Source organism: Orycteropus afer, unplaced genomic scaffold, assembly GCF_000298275.1.
Source record: "Orycteropus afer afer isolate SDZICR_OR568_19922 unplaced genomic scaffold, OryAfe1.0 scaffold00290, whole genome shotgun sequence".
In the NCBI taxonomy this organism is placed as follows: domain Eukaryota; kingdom Metazoa; phylum Chordata; class Mammalia; order Tubulidentata; family Orycteropodidae; genus Orycteropus; species Orycteropus afer.
In genome coordinates this window covers 2,288,459-2,299,391 of record NW_006921877.1, presented here as the reverse complement: position 1 = coordinate 2,299,391, position 10,933 = coordinate 2,288,459, and the positions used below count along the sequence as shown (strand labels likewise).

Here is a 10,933-nt window from a genome sequence, read left to right as displayed (position 1 = left end):
AAAATGCATTGTTTGGTCTCATGTCTTTTTACCGAGGTATCAGAGGGAAGAGACCGTAAATCTCTTGAACTTCAAAACTGAACTGGGTAGCTAGTAATATCTCACTTGGTCCCCTACTTCCTTCCCTAGGATAAAGTGATGTTGGTCATTTCCCACATTTCCAAAGTTGTTTTTAAACAAGTACTTCTTTAAAGATGAAAAAATCTCAGAAAAACACCAAGAAAAGATAATAAGAAAAACAAGGAGTCTTTCAAAGATAGTGGTCTTCTCCTTGCCTTTGCAGTGCTTGACCCTCCTCAGGAAAGGCAATGTTGGTACAAAATTCCATCTCTGCCACTTTTAAGGAATTATGTTTATCAGTTGTATCTGTTCTTTATACACCTGTAGTGATCATTCTGCAAGTCCTTTGCTTAAAAATTTTTTATTTGAAAAATGTATTTAAAAGTCCAACAATTTTTAATATAAATTATGACTCTCAAACCCATTCCCATCACCCTTAAGTTGTTGCAGTGATGGTAGCATACACATCAGAGAAGGCAGCTAAAGGCAAGAGCGCACCAAGGGAAAGAGAAGATTGTGTCCAAAGAACAGGTATTAGAGGGAAGATCAGAATGACCAGAGAATCCTAGAAGGCCTACTCTGTCCTGTTAATCCTTCAGATATAACTCTCAAGCTACTGAGCCACTTAGGGCAGTAGTCAGATGCTCTCAGAGCAACTCTCTTGACAGGAACTGGGAGTAAACTGGGGATGTATCTGCATTACCAATTTTAGACCCTGAAAAAGTACATTGAAATTTGGAAAAATTAAAACCTCAACCAGTGTGAGGGAAAACTGGATAGATGATGGAATCAGCAAAGTGGACCCCAGTTTCTATGTTCCTGACTCCCACCTACTTACAAAACAAGGTGTTTCCTATTACAGAGCTAATGAGACCCACCTTGTCTTAGTAAACAGCTCATTTGTCTTGTTCTGCCTTCCTAATCACTCTGCAAGGAAGGAGCCAGAACAAGTAACCCTTGATAAAACTGAAAGCAGCAGCCTAAATACCCTGCTTCTACACTGCTTTCTCACCTAAAGGAGACTCTTCAACCGGGTGAGGACTGGGACCTGGTCTTCAGACAAAACTCCCTGAGTCTTATCCATGTCTGGCTCTAGGACTAAGGTACAGAAATAGAGCTTAAATTTGGGGAGGACAAGCTGTGATGTCTCCAGTACTATTGCTTATTTCTTCTCCAATTCCACCATACCCTGTTCCCATGTCCACACTACAGAAACTTCTCCTCCAGAAAGCAAGATGGAGAACATGTCTGTAACAGAGACACAAACTCATGCAAGCACACACAAGATACTGAATAAAAAATTATTTGGAGATATGTGCACCACTATTGGCCCTGCTTTACAAGAGGTCCTAGCTCATCCATGGCTCAGCCTTAGGATGGGTAAGGGGATGTGGATGGGGTGGTACTGTAGAAACCAAGAGAAAAACATCAAGACTCTAGAGCTGCAGTTCTCAATTGGGGGCGGTTTTTGCCCCCAAGGGAACTTGGAAATGCCTGGAGACATTTTTGCTTGTCAAAATGACAGTGGACCAGAAACGTTACCATGCACATGACAGATGACAGCCCCCACTACAAGGAATTATCTTGCCCACAATGTCCAAAGTGCCTAGATTGAGAAACCTTGCTCTAGAGCCTCTCCCTGTTCCCATGCTGTGAGAATCTTCAGACAACTAAATTCACAGGTGCTTGTTTTCAACCTGTTTCTCTCACCACCCCTCCTATCCTCAATGGCCAGGAAATCCTCCCTGAGATATAAATCCCAGTTTTGCTGTATTCTGGGTTTCTCTCCACACTCTTCCTCCCCTCACCTGGGCCAGCAGGGAGGTTGGCAGAGGAGGCTGCCAGATACCCAGGACTTAAATAGGTGAAAGGAATGTCATGAGACTAAGACTCATCTCTTAACTCTTATTCAGTGGAAAACTAAGACTCCTAACAGAGCTGGGGTTAACGACAGAGGTAGCAGTAGCATGGGGTAATTAAGAAAATGCATCTTAAATTAATTTCTTAATTAATTAAAAAGAGTTGCTGGGGAGCTAGTAATGCTACAGAAATACAAGGTTAGAGGCCTAACTAGAGAAAGACCCTGGTATTGGCAGAGAGATATTGAGGGACTGTGAGCTTAAGGTCTGAAATCTGAAGAGGAAAAACAGACTGAACAGCAGTCACCCTTTCAGTCTCTGCCTGGTATCTGCTTCAGTTCACTACAGGAGGGAAAAAGGGAAGTGTAGAGAGGTAGGGGCTTCTTAGCAAAGCTGCCCTCAGCTTTGTTAATCTCAACCCCCTATCCCCATTTAAGGAGTTCCAGGTTAAGAGTTTAAAAACAGCTGGCACCCAAGACCATCATCCAGGAGACTAGAACTCATCCCAGGTTCTCAGAGAACTCCTATCTCAGATCTGAGGGTGTCCAGGGCTTTAGCTGAGATCCTCTGGCCAACCAGTAGTCACTTGGTCAGTCCTGCTGCCTTGACCCCATCTCCAGGAGGGGCTATCGCCAGAGGGAATTGAGGGAGTCCAGCCCCCAAGCGTTCTGAGGCACTGTTACACATATAGGGAAAAAAAGGGACCCTGGAGTCACTGGTTCTAGGAGGGATCTGGAAGGGGCAGCATATCTTCTGGGCTGGACACAAGAGTGGGGACTTCGAGACGGCAGAACCTGGATGAAAAAAAAAAAAAGAAAGATAAGCCTCAAAACAGAGGCCTTATAAAGAAGGTATCACCTAGTACAGACTCTGAACTCTTTCCACAGTGTGCTCTTTTCTATCTGCACAACTCCCTCTTTCTGCCTTTCTGGAGCCTACATTTTTAAATTCTCCACTCTAATTCTCTTTTCCTCTTCACCTGCCATTCTTGCACCAGAGCACCAGGGGCTGGATGTGTTGAGTGGGTCTCTCTAATCACTCACCGTTTCTACTGGAGCTACAAGCCCCTAGAATTGCTCCACGGCCTGTCTCGGTTTCCCTTGGATCTCATCTGCTCCTGAACTGCACCTGTCTGTGAAAAAGCACATGTGAGACTTTATATTCCATATCCCACAGTCAGAGGTCTCCTTTTGCCCTCCAGGAAAAGGGTTGACCCCCATCTCTTTTACAATAAAATCAACTTGAAAAGATTAAAACTAATCACCATTCCTCCCACGGAAGGTGGGAGGAATGTCTCCCTTCACACACTGGCCTTTATTAGGATGAGCTAAAACAGGCCTTCTATTATTAAAAGCCTTCATAAAGGATTCTCGTGTATTTACCTGAGCTTCATAAATGTTAAAAAAAAAAAAAAAAGATTCCTTCTTCACTCTGATTTCCCTTGAGAGTAGAAATGCATCTTGGCCATTATTTAGGACAGAAGTGCTCAGCCCCTTCCTATCCCAACATTCCCTATCACAACATGACTTACTGTGGCACTGAGACTCAAACAAAAAACCAAATTCACTGCCATCAAGTCAGTTCCAACTCATAGCAACCCCTCCTTGGGTTTCCAAGCCGGTATCTCTACGATAGTAGATTGCCCATTCTTCCTTCCGAGGAGTGGCTGGTGGGTTTGAACCGCCAGCCTTCTTGTTAGCAGTCAAATGCACTATGCCACCAGAGCTCCCATGGCACTGAGACAGCAGTTCTTAATTGCGAGAAGAGAGGAACACCCCAATGACGAATAATCTGCTACTTGTAAAGATGAGGGAACCCAGGCCCAGTGACCTGAAATGCCAGGTCTAAAGTCATGTAGCTGGTGACCAGGACTAGAATCCCAGATTCTTGCTTCCCCACTGAGTATTTTGTTCTGTTCCCTGCTTGACCTTTCAAAAAGGAGAATTGTTCTAGACCATGCCTCCACATCAAGCTCTCATTTCCTTATTACCATGGCAAGTCCATCTCCGGCCCCCATCTCCCCAGAGCCAATATGAGTCAGGTGGACGAAATTCATTGGTTCCCCAATCATGGTTCGGTCAATCCGTCTCCTCCTCTTCTTCTGTTTGAAGAAAACAGGACAGTCATGTCTGAAATCCCATTCTTCAGTCACAATGAAGGAAAAGAGGCTTAGAAGTCACTTGGGGAAGAGCTAAAGGTCTTCTGGTAGAAGAGAATGTGGCATTATAATAGAAAAAAATCACAAGAGTGTGAAAGGCAAACCTAGAACAACATAAACACAAAGAGGATGTGGACCAGTGTGGTGAGGGGAGTAGCCTGCAAAGTGAATACTGGACAAAGTAAGGGCAAGTCAAAGTCACCTCTGGCTGATGAGGAAACAATGGGGATAAGTGATAGGCATTGATCTCCACCTACAATCCCTGCCCAACTCAGAATAGACTGGAAAAAGAGGTGACAGTGAGAATTACTCACTTTCCATCACCCAGCCCCCTTTATCCTAGGTACACACCTGCCTGGCCTTAGCAACTATCCTGGCAGAGAAGCAAGCAAGAAGTGTGATTTTCAGATGGCAGATCCTAGGTGGTATGTCTACTTTACAGTATATGGTAACTGATTTCTGTGGTGCTGGGGTGGGGGTGGGCAGACTCACCGGCTGGGGCTTCTCTACCACACAGCAGCCCAGTTTGTGCCAAAATTCACTCATGTTCCCTGATGGTTCCAGTTTCACTCCTCTGCCTGAGGCCCCAGAGGGCTCTTGTTCTAGTGCCTTGGCTGCTCACTCCTCACTGCCCCCAAGGTGTGACAATATGCTGTTTTCACTCAGCCAGATGGGTTTAGAAAAAGTGGAGTCCTTGAAACCCTCAGCTCATCAGTGAAGGTTGGTGTCTCAGACCCTGAGAGACTAACAGAGCCAGAGAGCAGGGTGGAGAAGTCAGGCACAAGGTTGTCTTCTTCAGACTTGGAATCCTGGATTAGCAGAAAAGAGACAGAAGGAAGATTAGTATCTGTCCCACCCTTGAGAAACCTCCGAGGAGCCCACATCTTCCCAACTCTCCCTCAGAGCTCCTAGTTCTATACCCCAGTACTAATCTTCAAACATAAGGATCTCATAGTTTGACTCTCAGGAAAGGAACAGAATCTGAAGGACATCAAGGGGTTAAGGAGCAGTGGCCAGTGGTACCACAGGAGAAAAAGGGAGCTAGAAGCACTTAGGTAAGATGATGAGAGAGAACCAAAGGATAGTGGCAGAAATTAGCAAAGTTTGGGGATGCTACCTTCTCTCTGGGTTTAGGGTAGAAGGGGAGGGGCATATAAGTATCACTGAAGAGGAAATGGTGGTTTTTCATTTTCACAAACAAGGCCTCCACCCCTGCCCCTTCCTTTCATCCTTTTTTAAATTTTTTTTTTTTTTTTTAAGAGCTTGTTTTACATTCAACATTACGTGTACATTTAGTTTCATTCTCCTTTTACCATGTCCAACCCTAACCCAGTCTCCTCCCCTCCCTACCCTGTAATACTCCCCCTGTGCCCCTCGTATTTATGCACTCCTGTTTATCCTGCATTTCCTCAATTTGAATGTTAGTCCTCTGGAGTCCCGTGGTCTATTGCTCTAAGTGATTACCTTAGAGTATGTGGGGCCCTTTCCTTTCATTTTGTCTTGCCCCGAACACCTAGATTTTCTTTAAGAACAAGAGAGACCTTGACCACCTATGTCCTAGGAAACTAAATGTAGCAAGTTGGACCTTAAGAAAGACTTTGTACAGTGAGGAATGTCTTCTCTCTTTCAGTTCACTCCCCTTATTCCCTTCATTCCCCTCTACTGAGATCCAACTCCGCCCAGAAGCCAGTTTAAAAAAAAAAAAAAAAACCAAACTCACTGCTGTCGACCTACTCATAGCGACCCCTCCTTGGGTTTCTGAGGCAGTATCACAAGGGGAAATAGATTGCCCAACCTTCCTTCCGAGGAGTAGCTGGTGGGTTTGAACTGCGACCCTTCTGGTTAGCAGTCAAATGCCTTAGGCATTATACCACCAGAGCTACCAGAACTTCTTTGTTACTTGACTTTGAGATTCTTGGTGAAGGCTGTGTGTACACTGTTTATCTGTTGTCTTGTATCACTATCCTCCTGCATGTACATCTGTTTGCACATATGTGCATGGCCATATCTCCACGTATACCTTATACATAGATCATCTGGGTATAGACAGTAGGTACATGTGCCAGTAATCCTCTGTCCCATGAGGAATCTTTTTCCAGTCTCCCTACCCTCTTCACATGTCCTATCGTGTCCTGCTCTGCCTCACAGCCCCGGCCTCCCTCCCTTCTTCCTTCATGCTGTGACCTGTTCTCTCTGCCCTCTTCAGCACTTCCACCCCCAAGCTTTATCAGCCAACCAGAAACAAGGAATTTTCCAATAGCACTAGTGTCCAAGAAAGAAGTTCCTCCCCTTCCCACTACTGCCAGCCATCTGAGTTTCCTCTATATTCATTGCATTTTCCCAGGCAACCTCAAAGATTTCAAACAGGGTAATTTCATTAATATTACACTGTTAGCACAAATAGGAATCTCCCTTTTTGATGCTCTGGCACCCTGATCGAAGATCTGATCTAAGAACTGAGAGATGTTTAACAGCCTTGAAGTAAGATCACATAAATACTGAGACACAGCCTCTAGGAGAGGGAAGGACCTAGGAGTGTGGGCTTTCTCTTACTTCCCTCTTCCTACTACTGGAGAGGAGTAACCAGACAGGGCAGAAGTCAGAACACAGCTGTCCAGAGAAGAGAGCTGTGGTCAGTGGGGAAGTCAGTCACAGGGTTTGTCATGATGGTAATGATGGCGGATAGTAAGGGTTGGGGCCAGGGCAATGGAGAAAACAATGAAGAATCGGAGGAAACCACCCTCCAACCCCCAGATAGGCTATACTGAAACTGGGCTCTTCCCCAACATCCCCCCACTCCCCCACCCCCGCTGAAAGCTGAGTGGACAGAGGTGGATGGTGCTGGGAGGGGAGAGGACAGAAAAGGGGGCGGAGAAGGAGAGAGAAGGAAAGGGGCAGTGGAAGGAACAAGGACCTTTCTGTTCATTTTCCAGGGATCTGGCCAGAGCTGGGTGGAGGGAAAGTGTGTGTGTGGACTTGGCATGAAGTGACCAATGATGATGAGACGTGACCAGGAAATTCCATTCCCCAGGACATTAGGGTCTCTAAAACTTCGGGGTGGGGTAGGAGTGTGGAGAATAATACAAGGCAGGGTGAATGCAGGGGTAGAAATGGGACAGAAGAGAAACAAGGCCAGAAAAGGAAGTAAGAGCTATTGGCTGCCACTCTCCTTTAAAGCAGCCAGAGAAGGGTGGGTCAAAGGAAAATGAGTCTGAGCTAGTGAATTCAGGAGGAAGAAGCACTCAAACCCACTACCCACTATTTCAAGCCTAGAATGAAAGAGAAGGGGCTGGGAAAACAACAGAAAAGATCAGGAAAGAGCACACAAGGTCACGTTCTGACAGCGAAGTAGTGCTGAGAACTCAGCTTCTCTCAAATAGGAAGAGTGAAATATAGAGCCAGGAAACTCCCCACCTCTATCAAGGTCACACTAGGGCTTAAGAGGACTCAGGCACTGGATCCCAGCCCAATACCAAGTTTTTCTTCCCTCTATGAGAAAATGAAAATGAAGTAGCTAGGCTTTCTTTTGGGAAACCCAGGCATCCAAGGTGACCCGGCCACCAGGCCTCAGAGCTGTTGAGGGGGGAGAGCAGGAGAAAGGATGCAAGTAGGGTTTCCAGGAAGCAGGGATGTACAAAGGTAGTTCCCAGGTCCGGTTCTAGTACCAAACCGGTTTTCCCGGTCCCCCTGCCTCCCGCCCCAAGGCCTCCAACCGCTGCCTGACAAGCCTTCACAAGAAGCAGCTGGAGAGAAAGAGAATTGAAAAAATGGAGTGGGCAATTCTGGCTTCAAGCCCAGGGTTGCAGCTGGTCCCCCGTGACATGTCCCTCGGGACATGGAGGACTACTGAGGAACTCTAGAGAAGGGGGGCTGGACCCCACGTTTCAGCAAAGTGACAGGCATTTGCCCCTGCACCAACCGTGCCCTTCCCTAGGAAAGGGCCTGTGGGGGCTTACGAGGAAACGGAACCAGACTCTAAGCTCCTCCATCCCAAAATATTCAGTCACATAGTTTCCATTTCTGTCTTTCCCTCGCCCCCCGCCATATCTACCTAGAAATTATCTGCTTCTCCCAACCTTGAACTCGGTTTGGGACCTCTCTTTGGATCTTTCGGACTCTTTCCCGTGGCTGCCTCAGTGACGTAAACGTTCCAGGACCCAGCTGCTTCACTGTGTCTGGCACACGCCGCCACCGAAGTTGGTGAGGCTCAGAGGAGACCTTCTCTTCCTCTCAACACTCCAGTCCCTTCTTTCTCTTTCGCGGCCGCAGCCTGGGCACCGCCCGAGCGCGGATGGGAGCTGTTACTAAGCGAGGCACCCTTGTTCCCACCGACCCAGCATCTCCAAAGCCCTGGCCACCCTCCCTCCCCCACCTCCACATCCGGTGTGTCTCCGCGGAGCAGTGAAGGCGGGGCGGACGAACCAGAGGCACAAACTTGATGATCTCACCTGCTCTCCTCGGGCATCGATGCGTTCAGCTGCAGCTGGTGGGGGTCTCCGCTCAGCGCCAGCCAGTGTGTGGTTCCCGGGCTCCCTTCTCGGCGCAGTAGGGGAGCCGAGGGCGGGCCGGCAGAGGTGTGGCTGGCGGAGGGCGGAAACAGCAGCGACGCGATTACGAAACCCGTGCGGCTCCGCACCGCGCGCACGGCTCCTCCATGAACCAACTGGAGGCTGCACAGTCGAGGAGCTCAGAGGAGGCCCGTTGAGACCCCCGAATGCCGCCGCCCTTGTGGGGCGAGCGGGACGATGTGGGCACCTCAACGAGGGTCTGGCATCTAAACTGGGTTCCTGGGAATCGCACCTTCCCTTTGAGTGCCAGGCAATTGCGGGGCAAAACGAAGCGAAGCCCCAAATCCCCCAGAGGCAACCTAGCCGAGATTTGTACAAACCCCAGTCTTCTGTGCTCTACCCAAAATGTGGCAGGGCTAGGTTTAGTTACCTATTTGTGAGGTCAAGGAGGGAAGGGTAGGGGTTAGGGGGACCAGTGAAGAATGTTTTGATTCTTACAGATCTACCTCATAATCTGAAATACTTAAACTGGGGAGGAAAGGAACACTTTCCATTGTCCACAGAATTAAGATTTTTTAATCCATAAACCTAAGATTAAAGCAAAAGACAGCTACTCATTCATTGCACCCCAGTCAGCATGAGGATGCTGGTAGAGGTCGGGAATAATATTAATTGCCCAGACCAGTGAGCCTACGGGTGTGCTTTCATCCTCTTCCTCCCTGAAGTGTTCTGGAACCTATCATTTGAATTAGCCGAGTCAGGCAGGGAGGAGGCAGGGGCGGGGAGTCCTTCCGCCCTTCTTTAGGAGGGGCTGCATTGCAGGGGGAGGCTGAGCAGACAGTCTCAGTCATTGAAGAGCGAGAGTGAGAAGACAAAGCCATCAAAGACCCAACAGCCTTCTTTTTCTCCAGGCCAGAGAAATCTCGGAGCCCCAGAGGCACTACCTCTACCTTTGGAACACGCTAGTAATTCATTGATAACAGGTAAACTGAAGGAAGGGAAAGGGGAGGGGTTGCAAAGATAGAAGAACAGCTTGCTATGGTTAGGTTGAGAACCCCAAATGAAGATGAGGTTGGGGGACAGTTCAAGAGGAGACATGGGGGCGCTCTGAACAATAGGTAATTATTTGATCACCGTTTTACACCTCTAAGATTTCCATCCTTGCCTTGTTGTCCTTTACAAGAGATAGTAATTTCTAACCATTTATATGTAGTTATCATCTCTCAGTATTTACTTCATTTCAAGTAGCTATTTTTCTATCATTCATTGTCTGTATTTTGTTCTTCAATCTAATTATATTTTCATTTTTAAGCAATTATAATTTTATCTACCTGATTTGTGACCAATCTTTATTCTTACTGTGTCACTCTAGCCTCTACTAATCCATATTTCCAATTTTTTCTCTCTCTTAAGGTTTCATTGATGTTACTACCCTCACCCCCAAACTTACTTGTCGACATAGGGGAGGGTATTTTGGCAGGGAGGGGTATGGTATAATATTTAGAGTAATCCTGATCTTTTAATGGTCTTCTTTATCTCAAACCTCTCAAACCTTTGCTCCAAAGAAAGACCTAGGTTGTGGTAGGAAAAGTGGGGGCCTCTTTGTTGGAAAACTGCCTAATCCATATTGAAATCAGTACAGTCATGGAGTTAGGTATGGGAGCAGATTCTGGAAAAGGAATGTTTATTTGCAGCGTAGTGAAATAGGTGGGGGAAGGACATGGCTAATAGGGAAATCCAAGGTTAGGGTGAGGCACATATGATGAGAAACCTGAAAGCTTCCATTCCCTTCTATGACCCCCTCATCCCTCCACCCCTCCCAGCACCATGGCAGCATGACACAGCAAAGCTCTGTTGGGTAGGCCCTGGATGTCAGGTAAGGCCCATGGAAGGTCAGGACAAAGGGTATTCGAGTATGTCTGTGTGACTTAGAGAGGCTGTGTCTTTTTAATCGTGTGTATCTAAGAACATACAGAAATTTAGAAATTACCTTTGCCTAAAATATCTAGATAATTTAAAATGAAGGATGTTGTTGTTGTTATGTGCCGTCGAGTCGGAACCGACTCCTAGTGACCCCTCCTTGGGTTTCCAAGGCAGTATCACCATGGAAGTAGATCGCCTCATCTTCCTTCCCAGGAGTGGCTGTTGGTTTTGAACCACCAGCCTTCTGGTTAGCAGTCAAATGCCTTAGGCACTATGCTACCAGAGCTCCTAAAATGAAGGATGTTGTTGTTATGTGCCGTCGTCGAGTCGGTCCCGACTCATAGTGACCCCTCCTTGGGTTTCTGAGGCAGTATCACTACGGAAGTAGGATTGCCCAACCTTCCTTCCGAGGAGTGGCTGGTGGG

At 47.1% G+C, this 10,933-nt stretch overlaps 1 protein-coding gene across 1 annotated transcript; it reads right to left on the bottom strand.

Annotated features, from left to right (window-relative positions):
* Nucleotides 1–2,976: 2,976 nt before the first annotated feature.
* On the bottom strand, nt 2,977–4,623 carry CDC42SE1 (CDC42 small effector 1). Its single transcript, XM_007950912.2, has 3 exons — nt 4,570–4,623; nt 3,910–4,020; nt 2,977–3,051 (listed from the first exon to the last, which is right to left on the bottom strand). Exons 1-3 carry the CDS (start codon nt 4,621–4,623, stop codon nt 2,977–2,979), a joined length of 240 nt encoding a protein of 79 aa, XP_007949103.1.
* Between the last annotated feature and the right edge of the window lie 6,310 nt (nt 4,624–10,933).